This window comes from Scyliorhinus canicula, chromosome 18, assembly GCF_902713615.1.
Source record: "Scyliorhinus canicula chromosome 18, sScyCan1.1, whole genome shotgun sequence".
Classification (NCBI taxonomy): Eukaryota; Metazoa; Chordata; class Chondrichthyes; order Carcharhiniformes; family Scyliorhinidae; genus Scyliorhinus; species Scyliorhinus canicula.
This window is the reverse complement of record NC_052163.1, coordinates 70,733,879-70,758,449: the sequence shown is the minus strand read 5'-3', so window position 1 is coordinate 70,758,449 and position 24,571 is coordinate 70,733,879. Positions and strand designations below refer to the sequence as shown.

Here is a 24,571-nt window from a genome sequence, read left to right as displayed (position 1 = left end):
GATACCTGACAATATAACTAATTCTGTTGAACCATTGATCCTGAATTCTTAAACTTTTTCTAAACCTTCCTAGTCTTTGATACTTACCCTTTTGAACCACTGTGATTCTTAGACCACAGGTTAAATGTCAATCCATGTTCCTATTAATTTGTTGATATCATCAGGGCAGCATGGTGGCGCAGTGGTTAGCACTACTGTCTCACGGCACCGAGGTCCCAGGTTCGATATCGGCTCTGGGTCGCTGCCCGTGTGGAGTTTGCACATTCTCCCCGTCTTTGTGTGGGTTTCACCCCCACAACCCAAAGATGTGCAGGGTAGGTGGGTTGGCCACGCTAAATTGTTCCTTAATTGGAAAAAATGAATTGGGTATGCTAAATTTTAGAAAAAAATTGTTGATATCGTCATTTAATTTGTTGACATTCTCATCATCTTGATTGAGACTTACAATTTGGCAGTCTGTGGGCAAAGAGCATGAGTATGGGACGAAGAGGCTGGTTTAGCTCACTGGGCTAAACCGCTGGCTTTTAAAGCGGGCCAAGCAGGCCAGCAGCATGGTTCAATTCCCGTACCGACAGGCGTCAGAATGTGGCGACTAGGGGCTTTTCACAGTAACTTCATTGAAGCCTACTTGTGACAATAAGCAATTTTCATTTCATTTAATTTTCAATTGGATAGCTCTTTCAGAGGACTGGCAAAGGCACAAGAGGCTGAATGGCCTCCTGTGGTGCACAATTCTATTAATTTGTGTTGTTAAGATTTTCTCCTCCTTTCTCAAAGCCAGTGTTTTCAAGTAGTTCAGATAAAGATGAAAGTTGAATTGAGTTGGTGAAATTCTCATGACCAAGGCCAGAGTGAATGCATTCAGCTTGCAACCTATTGATAAGTCAAGTACCTGGCATGCTGCTTACAAGTCATTTATTCAGGCTTCTCCTGAAAGCAGTGCAACTACAGAGCTGATAGCTGTGATATTAAAATCTGAATTCACAGCCAAGTTCTGCATTAGATTTACCTTTTTGTTAAATTGGGGAAACCGTGCGGCAGGGATAAGCATCGATGGGCTGTCTGACCTGTGACTCCTGAGCCCTGATAGCCCAAACTCAGTTCTGTTTATACTTCCATTTCTTATACATTGGTTCATCTTCTCTGACCCTTATGGGCCTGGTGGTTTGGAAAAGGCTGGCCTCAGCACTGTTTGTGGATAAATCCTTAGTCAGCACGCAAGAACTTGAGATATCATAGAATTTACAGTGCAGAAGGAGGCCATTCGGCCCATCGAGTCTGCACCGGCTCTTGGAAAGAGCACCCTACCCAAGGTCAACACCTCCACCTTATCCCCATAACCCAGTAACCCCACCCAACACCGAGGGCAATTTTGGACACTAAGGGCAATTTATCATGGCCAATCTACCTAATCTGCACATCTTTGGACAGTGGGAGGATATCGGAGCACCCGGAGGAAACCCACGCACACACAGGGAGGATGTGCAGACTCCACACAGACAGTGACCCAAGCCAGAATCGAACCTGGGACCCTGGAGCTGTGAAGCAATTGTGCTATCCACAAGGCTACCGTGCTACCCTTGCAGATATCTGCACTTAAGTGGGGAGGTAAAGTTAATTTAATATTTGACCTGAACGTCCATGGTGCAGACCCATACTATTCAAGAGGTAAAAAACTTGGATACCCATTGATTAGAGTACCACAAAAGTTGAAGGTAAAACAAAAGGCAAGGTAAATCAAGTAATGGTTTGGGGACAGCAAGCTTGTTCAGATTGTAGGGAGGCAGAGGAAGGGGAAGAATTTGTAATTATTTGGAACAATGAGTTGGAGCAGTTGGCTGATCAGGATTTCAATCCACAGTATAAAAATACCTTTGGTTAGTTGGAATCTGGCTTCCTCCAATTACTTTAACCTACTCTCTGTCACAACAGTTAATACACAAACATCATTTAAAAGAAATTAACTCTTTGCTATCAATTTACCTTCTCGTAACTTGGAGGGGATAGTTCATATTTCTTTGTTACAGGGTAATGGCCGCAGATTATAGTTGCACAGGATATATGGCACAGATGCAGACCACGCAGCCGAAAAATTCCACTTTGTTGTTTATGCTTCACATGAGCCTCTTCCATCTTTCCTCATTTAAACCACCACTTCCTCCACATAATGCTGGTCTAGCTTCCCTGTAAATGCATCTGTATCCATACTTCAATTGTTCCCTGTGGTAACGAGTTCCACATTCTCACCATTGTTTGGGGAAAGAAGTATCTTCTGAATTTCCTATTGGATGTCGAAGGTGTATTTTAAAAATTCTCCCTCAGAATTCACAATCATGGTTAATTTAGTTACAATCAACAATGCGGTGCAGTGCCAATATTCATATTGCACCATGTCTCATGGAAAACACTTGAAGGGCTTTACACAATTTTAGAGATTGCAAATTTGGGCACAGATGGCAGCCATGGATGCACAATCTTGGTTTGAGTTCGCAAGAGGAAGACTACCTTGCTCTTCAAAGTTTGCTGTGTCTTCAGTTCCCATCTGAGTCAGTGTCAGCCTGGGGTATAAACTGAATTCTAGCTGTAGCTCCCAACTACTTCCCTTCAACTGTGACTGTTAGAACACTACAGCGCAGTAGATTATCGTCTTGTATGAATCACAACTTCCTGCAGTTAGTACTTTACCATGCTGAGAATCTCTTTAACTCTGAGTTTAATACAGACTATCCATCACTGAGATTACTCATTTGCATTGTTGCTTCCATTTCTCTTCCATGATAACCCCTGTCCTTGTCTATGTTTTCTCCACACTACTGTATTCCGACATTATCCTCGGTGGCTTTTGTTCCCCAAAATCAAAACTTTTCTTGTCAATACATTTGCCCACTTCCCTGCCCTTCTTGTCCTTCGCCTGGTTTTCAGTGATCTGTGTTGACTACTATAGCATCACATTTAAAATCCATGTTTTCATCCACGCTTTTCTCCGCGGCCCCACCACATACTGCGGTTGTTATTCGATCGAGGCCCTCTCGCAAATGCTCTATTTTTTTGACTGCTGCATCAATTTGTTTGTGTCTCCACACTGCCCCATTGGTGACAGAGCCTCCAATCTTCTTGACCCAGTTCCCTGAAGGTTCCTTCCTTTATCTATTTGCTCCCTCCACCTTATTAAAACTTTACCTTTTTAGCTTTCGGTCATCCTCCTAATCTGTGATATGGTGTTATCTTTCCTTTCTGCCTATCTGTGAAGCAATTTGTGATGTCTATGTTAAAGGCACTTAATTAAGGTGGTGTTGAAAGTCTTCATGAGAGTCAAAGCTCTACCAACCAGGCCTCTGATTCAACTGGTCACAATCTATATAAATGATCTGCAAGCAGGGAAAGAGTGTAACATCACAAAATTTGCGGGTGATACCAAAATAGGTGGGAAAGCGGGCAGTGAAGAGGAAATAAAGAGATTACAGATGGATATAGGTCAGCTAGTAGTTTGGCTCAAAATTTGGCAGATGGAGTTTAATGTAGATAAGTGTGAGGTATCTATTTTGGGCAAAACAAATAGAAAGGCAAATTATCTAAATGGAAAGCAGATTCAAGATCTGGGTGTCTTTGTTCATGAATCACAAAAAGTCAGTACGCAGGTACAGCATGTAATTAAAAAGGCAAATGGAATGTTGGCTTTTATTGCAAAACGACTGGAGTATAGAAGTAGAGAAGTGATGTTGCAATTGTATAGGGTGTTGGTGAGACCACATCTGGAGTATTGTGTCCAGTTTTGGATTTATTTATAGTTAGTCACCAAGGTATAGTGAAAAGTATTGTTCTGCGTATAGTCCAGGCAGATCGCTCCATGCATGAAAAAAACATAGGTCAGACAATAAATACACAATGTAAATACATAAACATTGGGTGAAGCATACGGAGTACAGTGCTACGACAGTGGAGAAGATGGGTAGAGATCAGTTCAGTCCATAGGAGGGTCATTCAGGAGTCTTGTACCAGTGGGAAAAGGCTATTTTTTAATCTGTTACTGTGTAGAACATAGAACATAGAACACTACAGCGCAGTACGGGCCCTTCGGCCCTCGATGTTGCGCCGACCTGTGAAACCATCTGAAGCCTATCTGACCTACACTATTCCATTTTCATCCATATGTCTATCCAGTGACCACTTAAATGCCCTTAAAGTTGGCGAGTCTACTACTATTGCAGGCAGGGCGTTCCACACCCCTACTACTCTGAGTAAAGAAACTGCCTCTGACATCTGTCCTATATCTATCACCCCTCAATTTAAAGCTATGTCCCCTCGTGTTGGTCATTACCATCCGAGGAAAAAAGTGTGTTCTCAGACTTTTGTAAGTTCTGCCTGACGAAAGAGGTTGGAAGAGAGAATAACCCGGGTGGGAGGGATGTTTGATTATGCTGCCTACTTTCCCAAGGCAGCGTGAGGTCTAGACAGAGTTAATGGATGGGAGGCGGTTTCGCATGATGAACTGGGCTGTGTTCATGACTCTGTAGTTTCTTACGTTCTTGGGCTGAGCAGTTGCCATACCAGTCTGTGATGTAGCCAGATGGGATGCTTTCTATTTGAGGAAGCATGTGGTGGCATTAGAGGCAGTTCAGAGGATATTCACCAGATACATTAACGGCGTTCAAAAGGCATCTTGACAAAGACATGGAGACGATAGGTATAGAGGGATAAGGCACAAGGAAGTGCTGAGGGTTTGTGTCAAAGTTAGTATCATGACTGGTACGGGCTTGGAGAGCCAAAGGGCCTGCTCCTGCGCTGTATTGTTCTTTGTTCTTTGATTCCAGGAATGAAAGGGCTGATGAAAGGGTATGAGGAGAGATTAAACCGTTTGGGCTTATACTTGTTGGAGTCTAGAAGAGGAATTTGATCGAGGTATTTAAAATACTAAAAGGGATTGATAAAGTAAATGTAGACCAAATGTTCCCCCTTGTAGGGCAATCTAGAATGAAAGGTCACAGATGTATGTTGAGAGGCGGTAATTTAGAACCGAGATGAGGAGGAACTACTTTCCGCAGAGAGTTCTGAATTTGTGGAACACGCTGCACCATAGTGCGGTGGCATGGTAGCGCAGTGGTTAGCACTCTTGCTTCACAGGCCAGGGTCCCAGGTTTGATTCCCGGCCAGGGTCACTGTCTGTGCGGAGTCTGCACGTTCTCACCGTGTCTGCGTGGGTTTCCACCGGGTGCTCCGGTTTCCTCCTACATTCCAAAGATGTGATTTGTGAGGCAGCAATGCTAATCACTGTGCTACTGTGCTTTGTAGATGGTGGACAGGCTTTGGGGGGGGGTCAGGAGGTGAGTTATTCGCCACAGGATTCCTGCCCTTTGATCTTCTCTGGTGCTACAGCATTCATATGTCAAGTCCAGTTCAGTTTCTGGTCAATGGTTACCTCCAGGATGTTAATAGTATTACCATCAGCGATGGTAATGCCATTAAATGATGTGAGGCTATGGTTAGATCCTCTCGTTGGCGATGACCATTGCCTGGCATTTATGTGGCGTGAATGTTGCTTGCCACTTGTCATTCCAAACCTGGATATTGTCCAGGTCTTGCTGCATTTGGACATGGATTGCTTCAGTGGCAGAGTCGTGAATGGTCCTGAACATTGTGCAATCATCAGCGAACATCCATACTTCTGCCCTTATGATGGAAGGAAGGTCATTGATGAAGCAGCTCAAGATGGTTGGGCCTACGACATTACCCTGAGGAACTCCTGCAGTGATGTCCTGGAGGAGATGATTGACCGTCAACCACCACAACCATCTTCCTTTGTGCCAGATTTGGCTCCAGCCAGCTTCCCCTGAATTCCATTGACTACAGTTTTGCTAGGGCTCTTGATGCCATACTCTGTCAAGGGCAGTCACTCTCACCTCACCTCTGGAATTCAGCTCTATTGCCCATGTTTGAATCAAGGCTGTAATGAGGCCAGGAGCTGAGTGAATCTTGGATAACCCAAACTGAGTGACAGTGAGCAGGTTATTGCTGATTAAGTGCTGCTTAATACCACTGTTGACCCCTTGCATTACTTTGCTGATGACTGAGAGTAGACTATTAGGGCAGTAATTGGCCTGGTTGGGTTTGTCCTGTTTCTTGTGAACAAGACATACCTAGGCAATCTTGTTTTTGCACTGATGTCATTGAGGATGGGGATATTTATGGAGCCGCCTACTGCAATGAGTTGTTTAATTGTCCACCACCGTTCCTGGCTCGATGTGGCAGGATGGCAGAGCTTAGATCTGATCTGTTGGTTGTGGAATCAATTAGCTCTGTCTGTTACTTTCTGCTTATGCTGTTTGGCATGTAGTCCTGTTTTGTAGCTTCACCATGTTGACACCTCATTTTTAGATATTCCTGGTGTTGCTACTGGCATGCCTTCCTGCTCTCTTCATTGAACCAGGGTTCATCCCCTGCCTTGGTAATGGCAGAGTGGGGGATATGCCGGGCCATGAGGTTACAGATTGTGGTTGAGTACAATACTGCGGCTGATGATGGACCATAATGTCTCATGGATACCCAGTTTTGAGCTGCTGGGTCTGTTCGAAGCCTGTCCCATTTAGCATGGTGGTAGTGTCACACAATGCGATGAAGAGTACCTCAATGTGAAGATCGGACTTTGTCTTCATGAGGACAGTGTGGTGGTCACTCCTACCGATATTGTCATGGTCAGATGCAGCAGGCAAATTGGTGAGGATGAAGTTAAGTATGTTTTTCCCTCTTATTGGTTCCCTCACCGCCTGCAGCAGTCCCAGACTAGCAGCTAGTCGGACCCGGCCAGCTCAGTCTGTCGTGATACCACTGAGCACAGAATATATTCCGCTCCCTTTCCACCCTCAGTGCTTCCTCCAAGTGGTCTTCAACAGGGAGGAGTACTGATTCATCAGCTGAGGGGGGACAGTTTGTGGTATTCAGCAGGAGATTTCCTTGTCCATGTTTGACCTGAAGCCATGAGACTTCATGGGGTCCGGAGCCGATGTTGAGGACTCCCAGGGTAACTCCCTCCAGACTGTATACCTCTGTTCTTCCACCTCTGCTGGGTCTGTCCTGCTGGTGGGACAGGATGTACCCAGGGATGGTGATAGTGGTGTCTGGGACGTTATTTGTGAGGTATAATTTCAGGAGTATGACTACATCAGGCTGTTGCTTGATGAGTCTGTCATTCAGCTCTCAAAATTTTGGCACAGAGTCAATAGGGCTGAGTTTGCCATTGTCATTTCTGGTGTCTAGGTTGATGCTGGGTGTTCTGTCCAGTTTCAATCCTTTTTGTTCCATTTGAAGCGGTCGAATACAATTAAGCGGCCTGTGAGGCCATTCAAGAATCAACCACATTGCTGTGGATCTGGAGTCGCTTGTAGGTCAGACCAGGTTTCCTTCCCTAAAGCACAGGGGTGAACCAGATGAGTTGTTATGACAATCAACAGTGGTTTCATGGTCATTTAATTTCAGGACTTTTAATTCCAGATTTTTATGAGTTTGTAATTCCACCATCTACCATGTGGGATACAAACCCAGGACCCCAGAGCATTACACGTGGTCTCTGGATTACCATCAAGGAAAAATATGTCTGTGCCCCTGCCTCCCTTTCAGTGCAGCTTTTATGAACTGAACCAGTGTATCTTTTTATTCAACAGTGTATTGTCCTGGGTTCAGGGGAGGATTTCGACCAGAGACACAGGAGCAGAATTAGTCTGCTCTGCCATTTAATCATGGTTGATATTTTCTTATCCCCATTCTTCTGCCTTCTCCCCATAACCCCTGATCCCTTATTGATCAAAAACCTATCTATCTCTGTCTTAAAGACACTCCGTGATTTGGTCTCCACAGCCTTCTGCAGCAAAGAGTTCCACAGATTCACCACCCTCTGGCTGAAGAAATTCCTCCTCGTCTCTGTTTTAAAGCGGCAGCACGGTGGCATAGTGGTTAGCATTGCTGCCTACGGCACTGAGGACCCGGGTTCGAATCCCAGCCCTGGGTCACTGTCCATGTGGAGTTTGCACATTCTCCCCGTGTCTGCGTGGGTTTCACCCCCACAACCCAAAAGATGTGCAGGGTAGGTGGATTGGCCATGCTAAATTGCCCCTTAATTGGAAAAAATAATTGGGAACTCTAAATTAAAAAATAAAAATAAAAAATCTCTGTTTTAAAGGATCGTCCCTTTAGTCTGAGGTTGTGTCCTCTGGTTTCTAGTTTTTCCAATAAGTGGAAACATCCTCTTATTGATTGGGCAGGCTAGGAGATTGGGCAAAGAAGTGGCAGATGGAATACAATGTGGAAAAGTGTGAGGTTATGCACACCCACTCTATTCAGGCCTCGCAGAATCCTGTAAGTTTCAATAAGATCCCCCTTCATCCTTCTAAACTCCCAACGAGTACAGACCCAGAATCCTCAACTGTTCCTCATATGTCAAGGTCTTAATTCCAGGGATTAATCCGGTGAACCTCCTCTGAACCCTTTCCAAGGCCAGCACATCCTTCCTTAGATACGGGGCCCAAAACTGCTCACAATACTCCAAATGGGGTCTGAGCAGAGCCTCATACAGCCTCAAGTATATCTCTGGTCTTGTATTCTAGCCCTCTCGACATGAATGCTAACATTGTATTTGCCTTCCTAATTGCCGACTGAACCTGCACGTTAACCTTAAGAGAATCTTGAACAAGGCCCCTGTGCTTCGGATTTCCTAAGCATTTCCTCATTTAGAAAATAGTCTATGCCTCTATTTCTCCATCCAAAATGCATAACCTCACACTTTTCCACATTGTATTCCATCTGCCACTTCTTTGCCCAATCTCCTCGCCTGCCCAATTCAGCACTGTTGCACAGTGGTTAGCACTGTTGCCTCACAGCTCCAGGGTCCCAGGTGCAGTACCCGGCTCGGGTCACTGTCTGTGGAGTATGCACGTTCTCCTGTGCCTGCATGGGTTTCCTCCGGGTGCTCCAGTTTACTCCCACAAGTCCCAAAAGACGTGCTGTTCGGTGAATTGGACTTCCGAATTCTCCCTCTGTATGTAGCGACTAGGGGCTTTTCACAGTGACTTAATTGCAGTGTTATTGTAAGCCTACTTGTGATAATAAAGATTATTATGAAATTAAAAGTCCTTCTGCAGCCCCCTGCTCCTCAATACTACTTGTCCCCTTACAGATCTTTTCATTATCTGCAAACTTAACAACAGTGCCTTCAGTTCCTTCTTCCAGATCATTAATATACATTGTGAAAAGTTGTGGTCCCAGCACAGACCCCTGAGGCATAATCATTAGTCACCGGCTGCCACCCTGAAAAAGACCCCTTTATCCCCACTCTTTGCCTTCTGCCAGTCAGCCAATCCTCTATCCATGCCAGAATCTTACCCTTAACACCATGGGCTCTTAACTTATTTAACAGTCTCCTATGCGGCACCTTGTCAAAGGCCTGGAAATCTAAATAAATCCACTGGTTCTCCTTTGTTTAACTTCCTTGTTACCTCCTCAAAGAACACTAACAGATTTGTCAGACATGACCTCCCTTGACGAAGCCATGCTGACTCAGTCCTATTTTACCATGCACTTCCAAGTACTCCGCGATCTCATCTTGAATAATGGACTCGAAAATCTTTCCAATGACTGAAGTTCGGCTAACCAGCCTATAATTTCCCGTCTTCTGCCTCCCTCCCTTCTTAAAAAGTGGTGTTACTTTAGCCACTTTCCAGTCCTCTGGGACACTTCTTACATAGAACATAGAACAGTACAGCACAGAACAGGCCCTTCGGCCCTCGATGTTGTGCCGAGCAATGATCACCCTACTTAAACCCATGTATCCACCCTATACCCGTAACCCAACAACCCCCCCTTAACCTTACTTTTTTTTAGGACACTACGGGCAATTTAGCATGGCCAATCCACCTAACCCGCACATCTTTGGACTGTGGGAGGAAACCGGAGCACCCGGAGGAAACCCACGCACACACGGGGAGGACGTGCAGACTCCGCACAGACAGTGACCCAGCCGGGTATCGAACCTGGGACCCTGGAGCTGTGAAGCATTTATGCTAACCACCATGCTACCTCCAGTGATTCCTGAAAGATCACCACCAGTGGCTCCACAATTTCCTCAGCTATCTCTTTTGGAACCCTGGGGTGTAGTCCATCTGGTCCAGGTGATTTATCCACCTTCAGACATTTTAGTTCCCCTGGAACCTTCTTCTTAGTGATGGCCACTACATTCACCTGTGCCCCTTGATTCTCCTGACTTTGTCATCCCACTGGTGTCTTCCACCGTGAAGACTGATACAAAGTAACCATTCAGTTCGTCTGCCATTTCTTTGTTTCCTATTATTACTTCTCCAGCCACATTTTCCAGTGGTCCAATGTCTATTTTTGCCTCTCTCCTACCTTTTATATGTTGAAAAAAACTTTTATATTACTAGCTAGCTTGCACTCGTATTTCATCTCCTCCCACCTTATTGCGTTTTTAGTTGTCATCTGCTCACTTTTAAAGGCTTTCCAATCCTCTGGTTTCCCACTAATGCTCACCACTTTGTCTGCTTTTTCTTTTGCTTTTACGCTGTCCTTGACTTCGTCAGCCATGGATGCCTTGTCCTCTCCTTAGCATGTTTCCTCCTCCTCGAGATGAATTTCTGCTGTATCTCCCGAATAACCCCCAAAAACACCTGCCATTGCTCTTCCACTGTCTTCCCTGCTCGGCTCCTTTTCCAATCAACTCTGGCCTGCTCCTCCCTCATGTCTTTGTAGTTATCCTTATTCAATTGTAATACCATTGCATCTGATTGCAGCTTCTCCCACTCAAACTGCAGGGTAAATTCTATCTCTGTGTACACAAACTATGATGTGGATCACCTGAGTGCAATGTTGTAAATTTTTGAAATTCTTTTCCCAGCTTGCTGTAGATATTCTTTTGACCACATTCAAGATTGTGATCGTGAGCGCTTTGGGCACTGAGAGAATTGAGGGATATGGGAATTGGCTGCTAATGGGCTGCCTGGGAGCACAGTGATTAGTACTGTTGCTTCACAGCGCCAGGGTCCCAGGTTCGATTCCCTGCTGGGCCACTGCCTGTGCAGAGTTTGCACGTTCTCCCTGTGTCTGCGTGGGTTTCCTCTAGGTGCTCCGGTTTCCTCCCACAGTCCAAAGACATGCAGGTTAGGTGGATTGGCCATGATAAATTGCCCTTAGTGACCAAAAAAGGTTAGGAGGGGTTATTGGGTTATGGGGATAGGGTGGAAGTGAGGGCTTAAATGGGTCGGTGCAGACTCGATGGGCCGAATGGCCTCCTTCTGCACTGTATGTTCTATTAGTCACAGATTTGTGTGTTTCATAGGGCAGCAGGGTAGCATGTTGGTTAGCATAAATGCTTCACAGCTCCAGGGTCCCAGGTTCGATTCCTGGCTGGGTCACTGTCTGTGTGGAGTCTGCACGTCCTCCCCCTGTGTGCGTGGGTTTCCTCCGGGTGCTCCGGTTTCCTCCCACAGTCCAAAGATGTGCGGGTTAGGTGGATTGGCCATGCTAAATTGCCCGTAGTGTCCTAATAAAAGTAAGGTTAAGGGGGGGGTTGTTGGGTTACGGGTATAGGGTGGATACGTGGGTTTGAGTAGGGTGATCATGGCTCGGCACAACATTGAGGGCCGAAGGTCCTGTTCTGTGCTGTACTGTTCTATGTTCTATAGAATTTCATAGAATTTACAGTGCAGAAGGAGGCCATTCGGCCCATCGAGTCTGCACCGGCTCCTGGAAAGAGCACCCCACCCAAGGTTAACACTTCCACCCTATCCCCATAACCCAGTAACCCCACCCACCACTAAGGGCAATTTTGGACACTAAGGGCAATTTATCATGGCCAATCCACCTAACCTGCACATCTTTGGACTGTGGGAGGAAACCGGAGCACCCGGAGGAAACCCACGCACACACGGGGAGGATGTACAGACTCCGCACAGACAGTGACCCAAGCCGGAATCGAATCTGGGACCCTGGAGCTGTGAAGCGATTGTGCTATCCACAATGCTACCGTGCTGCCGCTTATTAAACCTGTTTAATAAATTCTGCAATACTGTTGTATATTTATTCATTTTGATGCAATCAAACAGAATTATCTACCTAGATTCCAGCTGCTTGAAACTCTTGCCTTCTCAGTGTCTAGTTTACAGGACTGCAGTGCAGATTGTGCTCCTCTCACAGGATGTTTATCTGCTTAGGCTGTTGGCTCACAAACTCGCCGTGTTCTCAGAGCAGCTGCTGGATGTTTTCTTTATCATGACTGTTACCCACAGTTGGATTGTGTCTCCCCCTGTGCAACACTTAGCTTCACTTGGTGTTTTCAACTGGATGCTGTGAGTCGAAATCTCCTCATGGAGAACTTCCCGCACGTGCTTCGTGTTGTGCCATCTACAATACAATGGCAGCCTTCTGTAAGATGAGGGTTTATTCCGTGGTGGTCAAATCTGTGATAAGCAGCACTTGGTGTAGCTCAGGCGCCCCACTCTGGCATGGCACTCTCTGCTGCACTTGCCGGGAAGACAGTGGACTGGGGAGGTGCACGATTCACTGGCCTCTGTTTTCCCTGGGCCCTCTTTTCAACTAGCTGAGCTTTTCATTTCTGCCCACCTCATCTATTGCCCCTCCGCACAGTCAGTCTCCAGAGGTCAGGGTTGTCGATAACTGTCTCCCAGTAGCTGTGTGTGTTGAGAACGCTGTTTAAAGAGTCATGTCTGGTGATGATCAAGTCCAACTGATGCCAATGCCCTGATCTTGGATTTCTGCATTCCTTGCTGCATGGTTTGTTCTGAAAGGAGGTGTTAATTATACAAAGCTCATGATAACAGCAAAGCTCCAGTAGACTCTGTCCATTCTCATCTATCTCTCCCAGGCTATTATGTCTGAGGCAGGAGGGGTATAGCTCACGGTCAACACCCATTCTGCTGTTGAAATCGTCTAGCAGGTAAAGATGTTCTGACTTCAGGATTGTGCTGATAGTTCTCAAACTCATAGAATTGGCCTTTTGGCTCTGTTCGGAGAACAGCAGTAGAGCATAGATGCTGATAAAGTTAACTGGCCCTGTTTGAGTTGAGAGGTGATGGAGAGAACATATTTTGAACCATTTATGGGGGGGGGGGGGGTCCATCATCAAGGGTAGCAAGCTCAGCAATTAAGCTGCAGTATTCAGGGCACAAGCCTGGGCAAACTGTATGGAGGCCCTGGGGGCTGCCCAAATGTTAGAGCTCCCTTCTTGACTTCCTGGTTGAATCCAAAGGAATGTATACCGCTCCATTTAGCAATGGTTTGGTTGCAGGAGTTGCCGGCAGGATTATCTATTTAGACATCAGTCTGCCTTTGGCCCCACTCCAGATTTCTTGTCAGGGTTTACTGCTTTCATTTTTAACTCTCTCTTGAGGTATCCCAAGGCAATGGAGCTATACACCCATAGCTCGGACTTTGGTTCATGAGTGCCAGGACATGTCCGCATGCTGTTGGACCTACAAACTGTACACCAGGGGGCCAAACGTCCTCTGAAGCTGTAAGCTAGGGCCATGAAGCAGGAGGGGTTTTCACGTGTCATCACGAGGACGCACTGAGGACTTGTCTATGGAAAGGCTGTTCATTGATCGGGAGAGACTTGCACATTTGGATCTCTTTTGTATTGGTGTGAGCCAGTGGTGTCGGCTGAAAAAGGCAAACCTGCACATTTAAGCAGAAAGCAGATTTGACTCTTTTGTTTGCTGCTGGCAGTAAAAGTACTGAAGTCCTAATGCCTGAAAGAATGTTGACTTCCATGCACCCAGAGGAAAAGACTTGCGTTTATATACCTGTTATGACCACCTGATGTACATGATGTGGAGATGCTGGCGTTGGACTGGGGTGAGCACAGTAAGAAGTCTTACAACACCAGGTTAAAGTCCAACAGGTTTGTTTCAAATCACTAGCTTTCGGAGCACTGCTCCTTCCTCAGGTTAATGGAGAGGCAGGTTCTAGAAACATTTATACAGGCAAAGTCAAAGATGCAAGACGATACTATGAATGCGAGCATTTGTAGATAATTGAGTCTTTACAGAGCCAGAGAGAGGGTTAAACCCAGGTTAAAGAGGTGTGAATTGTCTCAAACCAGGACAGTTGGTAGGATTTTGCAATCCCAGTCCAGATGGTGGGGGGTTGAATGTAATGCGACATGAAACCAAAGTTCCGGTTGAGGCCTTACTCATGTATGCGGAACTCGGCTACAGGTTTCTGCTCTGCGATTCAATCGCCAGGCAGGAATGTTCCCTTCCAGTCAGGGAGCACTTCCGCAGTCGAGGGCATTCAGCGTCTGATCTTCGGGTAAGTGTTCTCCAAGGTGGTCTTCAGGATGCGCAACAACGCAGAATTGCCGAGCAGAAACTTATAGACCAGTTCCACACACGAGTACGGCCTCAACCGGGACCTTGGATTCATGTCGTGTTCCTGTAGTTGATGCTGCACACTTAAATGTCAGCGTACACGATAGCACAGTGCTTAGCACTGTTGCTTCAGAGTCCCAGGTCCGATTCCCGGCTTAGGTCACTGTCTGTACGGAGTCTGCACGTTCTCCCGTGTCTGCGTGGGTTTCCTCCGGGTGCTCCGGTTTCCCCCCCACAGTCGCAATATGTGCAGGATAGGTGGAGTGGCCAAAAAAAGGTGAGCTGGGGTTACGGGGATCGATGCCGGTGTGGGCTTAAGTTGGGTGCGCTTTCCGAGAGCTGGTGCAGACTCGATGGGCCAAATGGCCTCCTCCTGCACTGTGAATTCTATGAATTCTATAAAGGTAAGGCCATGTAGGACTGAGATGAGGAGGAATTTCTTCACTCAGAGGGTGGTGAATCTTTGGAATTCTCTAACCCATCGGGCTGTGGAAGTTCGATCATTGAGCATGTTCAAGACAGTAATTGATAGATTTCTGGATACTGATGACATTAGGGGATATGGCGAAAGTGTGGAAAATTGGCATTGAGGTGGATGATCAGCTGTGGTCTATTTGAATCGTGGGGCAGGTCTGACTGGCTGAATGGTCTATGTTCCTACATCGGGGACTGGTCTCTCGAGGAGATTTGATGTCTTGTGCAGTAGGTACTGAGATACAGTGGTGGTGGAGCACAAAGGGGGAGAAATATAGAGCAAATTTTTAACTCCGCCAAAACCCGCTCACTTCTATTGTTAAAATTGGGACATGCTTTTGTTATCTCCGGAATTGACGATTTCAGTGGTCTCATGCATAAATGTGAGGTTATCTGCTTCGGTAGCAAAAATAGGATGGCAGATTATTATTTGAATGGGTGTAAATTGACAGAGGTGGATACTGACCGAGACTGTGGTGTCCTCATGCATCAGTTGCTGAAAGGAAGTGTACAGTACAGCGGCAGTAAAGAAGACAAATGTTATGTTGGCCTTCATAGTGAGAGGATTTGAGTATAGGAATAGAGATGTTTTACTACAATTGTCTAGGGCATTGGTGAGGCCACACCTGGTGTATTGTATGCCATCTTGGTGTCTTACCTGAGGAAGGATGTTCTTGCCCTTAAGGGAGTGCAGCGAAGGTTTACCAGACTGATTCCAGGGATGGCGGGACTGTCATATGAGGAGAGACTAAGTTGGTTCGGATTATAATCAGTGGAGTTTAGAAAAATGAGGGGGGGATGCCATAGAAACTTACAAAATTCTAACAGGATTAGATAGGGTAGATTCAGAAAGATTGTTCCCGATGGTGGGGAGTAGAGAACGAGGGATCATAGTTTGAGTGTAAGGGGTAAATCTTTTAGAACTGAGATGAGAAGGAATTTCTTCATCCAGAGAGTGGTGAATCTATGGAATTCACTGCCACAAAAATAGTTGAGGCCAAAACTTTGCTTAATTTCAAGAATGAATTAGATATAGCTCTTGGGGCTAAATATGCGGGGGGAGGCAGGATCAGGGAATTGAACTTGATGATCAGCTGGATCATAATGAATGGCAGAGCAAGCTTGAAGAGTTGAATGGCCTCCTCCTGCTTCTATTTTCTATGTCTGTTTCAATGTTGACTCCCTAAACTTGAATTCATTACAAATTCTGCTTCCCAAAACTTAAGTTGCACTTAAACCCTGCTTGCTCATTACCTCTGAGATTGCTGACTTACATTGACTCCATTCCAGACAACCCCTTGATTTCAACAATCTCATCCTGGTGTTCAATTTTCTCCCTTCTGACTTCTATAATTTCCATAAGTGTTCCTATTCATTCCTCCATCACTGATTTTCTTCTCCCATCTTAGATGGCTCTGCCTTCAGCTAACCAGGATTGGATGTCCCTCCCTCAGAATCTCCATCTCTGTCTCCACCTTTAAGACATTGTTTTAACCCTGTCCTAATGACTTACGTGACTCAGTGTCAGTGTTTGTCTGATTACGCTCCTGTAAAGTACCTTTGGATGTTTTATTCTGTTAAAGGCACTGCATAAATCTGGTCCTCATACCGTAGGAGTTGGGCTGGCATGAACGTGTTTTTGTTTTCTGCAGGTGACAAGGATGTCTTCATCTGCATGCCAACAGGAGCAGGGAAATCTCTGTGTTACCAATTACCAGCTGTACTTGCTGAAGGTGTCACCATCGTGATCTCCCCATTGATTGCTCTCATTCAGGTGAGTTGAGGATTGGATGCTTTCCGCCTTGTACAGTGTAGCAGTGAATCAATATGGGATCTTGGCCTATTCAGTGTGAACCATGCTGATCTGACACAGCCTTAGTCGACCCTCCTGGCCCTGGAATGTTGTCCCCTTCCCAAACTCATTGCGTTATTATAAAACCATTGTAGATTTAAATATGTAGTGTCTGATGTTATTTTGTCATAGTTGATTATCCTGGGAATAGATGGTTTGTGCCTTGCAAGTGTGCCTTGCAGATGAAAATCATATCTGTCAAACTCAAAGGTAAAATCCGTTGTCAGGCTGTTGAAGGGTGGGGGAGTTATCTTGCCAGGTGGGGGGAGTTATCCTGCTGGGGGTGGGGGGAGTTATCCTGCTGGGGGTGGGGGGAGTTATCCTGCTGGGGGTGGGGGGAGTTATCCTGCTGGGGGTGGGGGGAGTTATCCTGCTGGGGGTGGGGGGAGTTATCCCGCTGGGGGTGGGGGGAGTTATCCCGCCGGGGGTGGGGGGGGGGTTATCCCGCCGGGGGTGGGGGGAGTTATCCCGCCGGGGGTGGGGGGAGTTATCCCGCCGGGGGTGGGGGGAGTTATCCCGCCGGGGGTGGGGGGAGCTATCCCGCCGGGGGTGGGGGGAGCTATCCCGCCGGGGGTGGGGGGAGCTATCCCGCCGGGGGTGGGGGGAGCTATCCCGCCGGGGGTGGGGGGAGTTATCCCGCCGGGGGTGGGGGGGAGTTATCCCGCCGGGGGTGGGGGGAGTTATCCCGCCGGGGGTGGGGGGAGTTATCCCGCCGGGGGTGGGGGGAGTTATCCCGCCGGGGGTGGGGGGGGTTATCCCGCCGGGGGTGGGGGGAGCTGTCCCGCCGGGGGTGGGGGGAGTGATCCCGCCGGGGGTGGGGGGAGTGGGAGTTATCCCGCCGGGGGTGGGGGGAGTTATCCCGCCGGGGGTGGGGGGAGTTATCCCGCCGGGGGTGGGGGAGTTATCCCGCCGGGGGTGGGGGGAGTTGTCCGCCGGGGGTGGGGGTGTTGTACCGCCGGGGGTGGGGGAGTTGCCCCGCCCGGGGGGGGGGGGGAGTTATCCCGCCGGGGGTGGGGGGAGTTATCCCGCCGGGGTGGGGGGAGTTATCCCGCCGGGGGTGGGGGGAGTTATCCCGCCGGGGGTGGGGGGAGTTATCCCGCCGGGGGTGGGGGGAGTTATCCCGCCGGGGGTGGGGGGAGTTATCCCGCCGGGGGTGGGGGGAGTTGTCCCGCCGGGGGTGGGGGTGTTGTACCGCCGGGGGTGGGGGAGTTGCCCCGCCCGGGGGGGGGGGGGGGGGGGGGGGGGGGAGTTGTCCCGCCGGGTGGGGGGGTTGTCCCGCCGGGTGGGGGCGTTGTCCCGCCGGGTGGGGGCGTTGTCCCGCCGTGGACTCGCGGTGTGCCCATCTGGATCTGGGTGGCTTGGCTCAGACCGCCATTGCTGCAGTATGTGACTTAAACACACCCCTCTGGTGCTACTTTCAGGATCTTGGCTGTTCTCACTGCTGACTGCTCACTGTGTCCTGGAAGTGCTCAGAGAGCCTCTGTTATCTGGGAGCCCACCCAGGTGTTGGCACTCCTCAGATGTGCTGTCCCACTCCAGAAGAAGCAGGGGCTGAGCAGAACGCATCCCAACCAGAGGACACCTGCACTGTGACCTTGGAAGTTCTCCCTGGTTCTGTGCGCCTCTCGGGGCAGAGGCCTCACAAGTGTCCCCCACTCCTCCGCATCACGGGCTCTCTTCCTGGTGAGGCTGGCAGCCTTGACTGCCTCTGCCACCACCTTCCTGGCAGTGTTCAGGATGGCGGGCTGGAGTCTGCGGCCCACCCCGGGGAGGAGGCAGTCCCTCTCCTCATTGGCATCGAGCAGTGAGTCCACTTCAAACTCTCGTAATTGGGGGCAGGTCTTGTCTGAGCCATCCTCTTGGCTGGAATGAATGTGTGGCGAGTGGAGTGCTTATAAGCAGCTTCAGCTTGTCACACTCCAGTGCAAATTCTGCCCACTGGGCCAGGAATTGCTTCCAATTCTTGCCGGCAGAGTGCTGCCCAGTTTGCATGTCCTGATGCTGTGGGAGGCGAGGGAGGAGATTGCAGGGGTAATTCCTCTCTGGCCACAGGGCAGGTGCCAGCGAACTGGAGACTGGAGACTTGAAGTGTTTGTGCATAGATCACTGAAGGCAGAAGGGCAGGTTGATAAGGTGGTGAAAAAGGCATATGGGACACTTGCCCTTCTCAATCCAGGCATACATTACAAAAGCAGGGAGGTCATGTTGGAGTTGTATAGAACTTTGGTGATGCCACAGCTAGGGTACTGTGTGCAATTGTGGTCCCCATATTATAGGAAGGATGTGATTGCTCTGGAGGGGGTGCAGAGGAGATTCATCAGGATGTTGCCTGGGATGGAACATTTAAGTTATGAAGAGAGGTTGGATAGGCTTGGTTATTTTCGCTGGAACAGAGAAGATTGAGGGGTACAAGATTATGAGGGGCATGGATAGGGTGGATAGGGAGGTGTTGTTCCCCTTAGTTGAAGGGTCAGTTATGAAGGAGCACAAGTTCAAGGTGAGGGACAGGAGGTTTAGGGGAGATTTGAGGAAAACATTTTTACCCGGTGGGTAAATGAGGGTTGTCACTATCTGGAATGTGCTGCTTGGCAGAGTGATAGCGGCGGGTTGCCTCACATCCTTTAAAAATGACCTGGATGAGCACTTGGCACATCATAACATTCAAGGCTCTGGGCCAAGTGCTGGCAAATGGGATTAGGTAGGCAGGCCAGGTGTCTTTCATGCATTGGGTCGGTGCAGACACATTGGGCAGAAGGGACTCCTTTGCACTGTATTGTTCTGATACTAACTTACGGAGTGAATAGCGCCCCCAACAGGAATGCAAATTGCACGCGTATAAGTTCCAGCGGGAACACTTCGTCTCCCAAATGGAGAATCCAGCTCAGTGTTCAATATACCCAGAGGGAGGATTATCCTGCAGGGTGTAGAGTTTTTCATGTACCTAGAGAGGGGATTATCCTTCAAGTTTAATATATAGGGGGAGGCAGTGGACTAGTTATCCAGAGACCCAGGGTAATGCTCTGCTCTGAGGTCACGGGTTCAAATCCCACCATGGCAGTTGGTAGAAATTGAATTCAGTACAAATCTTGAATTAATAGTCTAATGATGACCATGCAAATGTTGTCGATTGTTGTCAAAACACATCTGTCCTTCAACGTCCTTCCTTCAAGGAAGGAAATCTGTCATGCTTGCCTGGTCTGGCCTTCATGTGACTTCAGACCCAAGCATCTTAATTGGATGGGCAATAAATGATGGCCCAGCCAGTGATGCCAACATCCCATGAACGAATAAAGGAAAAAAATCCCAGAGGGCTGATTATCCTCAGTGTGTACAGTGTTTAATGTACCCAGAGGAGGGAGATAATTATGCTGCAGGGTATACAGTGTTTAATGTACCCAGGGGGGGATTATCCTCGGGTTGTACAGTGTTTAATATGCGGGGGGGGGGGGGGGGGGGGGTCATACGGCAGGGGGGGTCATACGGCAGGGCATACAGTGTTTAATGTACTCAGAGGTAGGATTATCTTGCAGTGTGTACCTTGCTTAATTTACCCGGGGGGGGGGAGGATATATCCAGAGGAGGGATTATTCTGAAGGGTGTACAGTGTTTAATATACCCAGAGGAGGGATTATTCTGCAGGGCGTACAGTTTAATATACTCAGAGGCGGGATTATCCTGCTGGGTGTAGTGTTTTTTATACAAAGAGGGGGGATCATCCTCAGGGTTTACAGTCTTTAATATACCCAGATAGGGGATTATCCAGCAGGGTGTACAGTCTTTAATATACCCAGATGGGAGATTATCCAGCAGGGTGTACAGTGTTTAATATACCCAGAGAGGTGATTATCCTGCAGGGTGTACAGTGTTTAATATACCCAGAGGGGGGATTATCCTGCCGGGTGTACAGTGTTTAATATACCCAGAGGGGGGATTATCCTGCCGGGTGTACGGTGTTTAATATACCCAGAGGGGGGATTATCCTGCCGGGTGTACAGTGTTTAATATACCCAGAGGAGGGATTATTCTGCAGGGCGTACAGTTTAATATACTCAGAGGCGGGATTATCCTGCTGGGTGTAGTGTTTTTTATACAAAGAGGGGGGATCATCCTCAGGGTTTACAGTCTTTAATATACCCAGATGGGAGATTATCCAGCAGGGTGTACAGTGTTTAATATACCCAGAGAGGTGATTATCCTGCAGGCTGTACAGTGTTTAATATACCCAGAGAGGTGATTATCCTGCAGGCTGTACAGTGTTTAATATACCCAGAGGGGGGATTATCCTGCCGGGTGTACAGTGTTTAATATACCCAGAGGGGGGATTATCCTGCCGGGTGTACAGTGTTTAATATACCCAGAGGGGGGATTATCCTCGGGGTTTACAGTCTTTAGTATACCCAGAGGGGGGATTATCCTGCAGGGTGTACGGTGTTTAATATACACAGAGGGGTGAGGCAGCACGGTGGCGCAGTTTTGCCTCACGGCGCCGACATCCCAGGTTTGATCCCGGCTCTGGGTCACTGTCCGTGTGGAGTTTGCACATTCTCCTTGTGTTTGCGTGGGTTTCGCCCCTGCAACCCAAAAGATGTGCAGGGTAGCTGGATTGGCCACGCTAAATTGCCTCTTAATTGGAAAAAATTAATTGGGTACTTTTTTTAAAAAATACCCAGAGGGGGGATTATCCTTCAGATGTACAGTGTTTAATATACCCAGAGGGGGATTCTCCTTCAGATGTACAGTGTTTAATATACCCAGAGGGGGGATTATCCTTCAGATGTACAGTGTTTAATATACCCAGAGGAGGGATTGTCCTTCATGGTGTACAGTGTTTAATATACCCAGAGGAGGGATTGTCCTTCAGGGTGTACAGTGTTTAATATACCCGGAAGGAGTATTATCCTTCAGGGGGAATTGTGTTTATGATGTGGTTTTAATGTCCCTTCCATAGGACCAGATCGAACACATGCGTGTACTGAAGATCCGAGCATGCTCCCTGAATTCCAAGCTGCCCGTCGAGGAGCGGAAAGCGGTCCTATCCGACTTGAACTCTGGAAATCCCAGCATCAAATTGCTCTACATCACCCCTGAGATGGCAGCTTCCAATTCCATGCATCCCGTCATCGACTCCCTCCTGGCCCGACACCTCCTCTCGTACCTGGTTATTGATGAGGCACATTGCGTGTCGCAATGGGGACATGACTTTCGACCCGATTACCTCAAACTGGGCACTTTACGCAGCAAGGCTTCCGCTATCCCTTGTGTGGCCCTGACTGCCACAGCCCCTCAGCAAGTGCAGGATGACATTGTGGCTGCTCTTCAGCTGAAGGAACCCATCGCAGTCTTCAAGAGCCCTTGCTTCCGAGCTAATCTGTTTTACGATGTTCTCTTCAAAGAGATCCTGAGTCAACCCTATGTGAATCTGAAGGCATTCTGTGAGAAGGCTCTGGGACAGAAGGACTCTGCAGGGGTTTGTAGGATGTTATTGTGTTTTCTCATTCTTTAACATGCTAGTTCTTGCTTTATGCCTCCCACAAATTCTATACCACACAAACATCTAGCCTTTGAGCAGTGTGACGTTTGGCTTCATTGCATGTGGAGTTTGATCTGGGCCTGACTATAGTTGATGTTGCACAGTTAAATGTCAGCGTGCACGATAGCACAAGTGGATAGCACTGTTGCTTCACAGTCCCAGAGTCCCAGGTATGATTCCCAGCTTGGGTCACAGTGTATGGAGTCTGCACGTTTTCCTCGTGTGTGCGTGGGTTTCCTCCGGGTGCTCCAGTTTCCTCTCACAGTCCAAAGATGTGCAGGTTAGGTGGATTGGCCATGCTAAATTGCCCTTGGTGTCCAAAAAGGTTAGGTGGGGTTACTGGGTTACGGGGATAAGGTGGAGATGTGGGCTTCAGTAGGGTGCTCTTTCCAAAGGCCGGTGCAGACTCGATGGGCAGAATGGCCTCCTTCTGCACTGTAAATTCTATGATTCTATGGTAATGTGCAGTTACACAGGCACCAGCACCTTTTCTCTTTCCCCTGCCCCAAACAGTCGTTCTTCAAATGTGGGATTAAGTGATGTATGTTGAGGGGTTGTACAAGTAAAGACACTAAAGATGTGTCTCGGGGAGGGATAAATGAAAAAAGCAGAATCGTTCTCAGCAACTGCTTTCCAAAAAAGATGGCAGCAGTGGTTATTATTGATAATTGTTGAATCTGGAATGTTGCAGATGGCTCCTTCATTTGTCCTATTAGCATATCTTTTTGCCTTCACCAATATTGGGCAGCACGGTAGCACAAGTGGATAGCACTGTGGCTTCACAGCACCAGGATCCCAGGTTCACTTCCCCGCTGGGTCACTGTCTGTGCGGAGTTTGCACATTCTCCCCGTGTCTGCGTGGGTTTCCTCCGGGTGCTCCGGTTTCCTCCCACAGCCCAAAGACGTGCAGGTTAGGTGGATTGGCCATTGTAAATTGCCCTTAATGTCCAAAAAAAAGGTTAGGAGGGGTTATTGGGTTACAGAGAAGGGGTGGAGGTGAGGGCTTAAGTGTGCCAGTGCAGACTCGATGGGCCGAATGGCCTCCTGCTGCACTGTATATTCTATGTCCTATTTTGTCATCTAATCTCTTCTGCCGTCGCCTATCCTGGACCTTTCCTTTTGTTCTTGCCGCAAAACCTCTGAAATAAAGACAGAGATGTTGGAAAATACCCCAGCAGGTTTTTTTTTCTCTTTATTCGTTCATGGGATGTGGTCGTCGCTGGCTGGGCCAGCGTTTATTACCCATCCCTGAGGGCATTTAAGAGTCAACCACATTGCTGTGGGTCCGGATTCACATGTAGGCCAGACCAGGTAAGGATGGCAGATTTCCTTCCCTAAAGGACATTAGTGAACCAGATGGGTTTTTATGACAATTGTTTAATGATCATTGTTAAACTTGTTTTTAAATTTCCAGATTTAAAAAAATTTAATTGAAATTCCACCAACTGGGTGGGACTCGAGCCCGGGTCCCCACAGCATTATCCTGGGTCTTTGGATTTCTAACTGAGTGATAATACCACTAAGCCATTGCCTCCCCGTCAGGCAACATCTATATAGAGAGAAACTGAGTTAGCACTTCAGGTCTGTGACCTTTCATCAGAATTGGGAAAAGTTAATAGGTTTTAAGTGGAGAAATGAGAAGGTTGGGGAAGAAAAGGAAAATAGGAGATTAAAAGGCAAAATAGTCAGTTGTGCAGGATCAAGGGGAATGGTGATGGTCCCAGAAAGTCAGAATAGGAACAAGGTGGAGAATTAAAATGATGGGTGACAATCCAGGTCATGTTTCTGGACTAAATTGGGATGTTCCCTAAATGGTCTTCCCATTGTAGCGGAGACCATATGGTGAGCAGAAAATACCGTCTAATAAATTGAAAGAAACACACAAATTGCTGTTTTACCTGGAAGGAGTGTTTGGGGCCTTGGACGGTGAGAAGGGGGTAAGAAGGGAAGATGTAAAAGGGGCAGGTGTTGCATGGAAACATGCTGTGGGAAGGGAAGGGGATGTTCGGGTAACCCGGAGGAGTGGACCAGCGTGTCATGAAAAGAATGTTTTCTTCGGAATGCTGAAAGGGGAGGGGAGCAGAAGATTTGTTTGGTGACATCACACTGGAAGTGGCGGAAATGACAGAGGATGATCTGTAGAATAAGGAGGCTGGTGGGATGGAAGGTGCAGACAATGGAAACCATATCATGGTTCTGTGAGGGAGGGGAAGGAGTGAAACAAGTGTGGGAAATGGAACGGATACAGTGGTAGGCCCAGTCAACCACAATGGGATAGGAATGGTAATCCTCGGTGGGAAAAAGGAAAGCACATATCTCTAGCTCTTGTAT

The 24,571-nt window shown here is 47.8% G+C and overlaps 1 protein-coding gene across 12 annotated transcripts in view; it reads left to right on the top strand.

The window, feature by feature from the left end:
- recql5 (RecQ helicase-like 5) overlaps positions 1–24,571 on the top strand; it is a 197,391-nt gene that overhangs the window by 4,287 nt on the left and 168,533 nt on the right. For all 12 annotated transcript variants that reach the window (XR_005458018.1, XR_005458019.1, XR_005458017.1 and 9 more), the window contains exons 2-3: positions 16,511–16,632; positions 21,659–22,177. Coding sequence is in view for 8 of the 12 variants with exons in the window: in XM_038777714.1 (XP_038633642.1) it covers positions 16,511–16,632; positions 21,659–22,177 (641 nt within the window). In the remaining 4 variants the exon portion in view is untranslated. The remainder of the gene's footprint in view (positions 1–16,510; positions 16,633–21,658; positions 22,178–24,571) is intronic.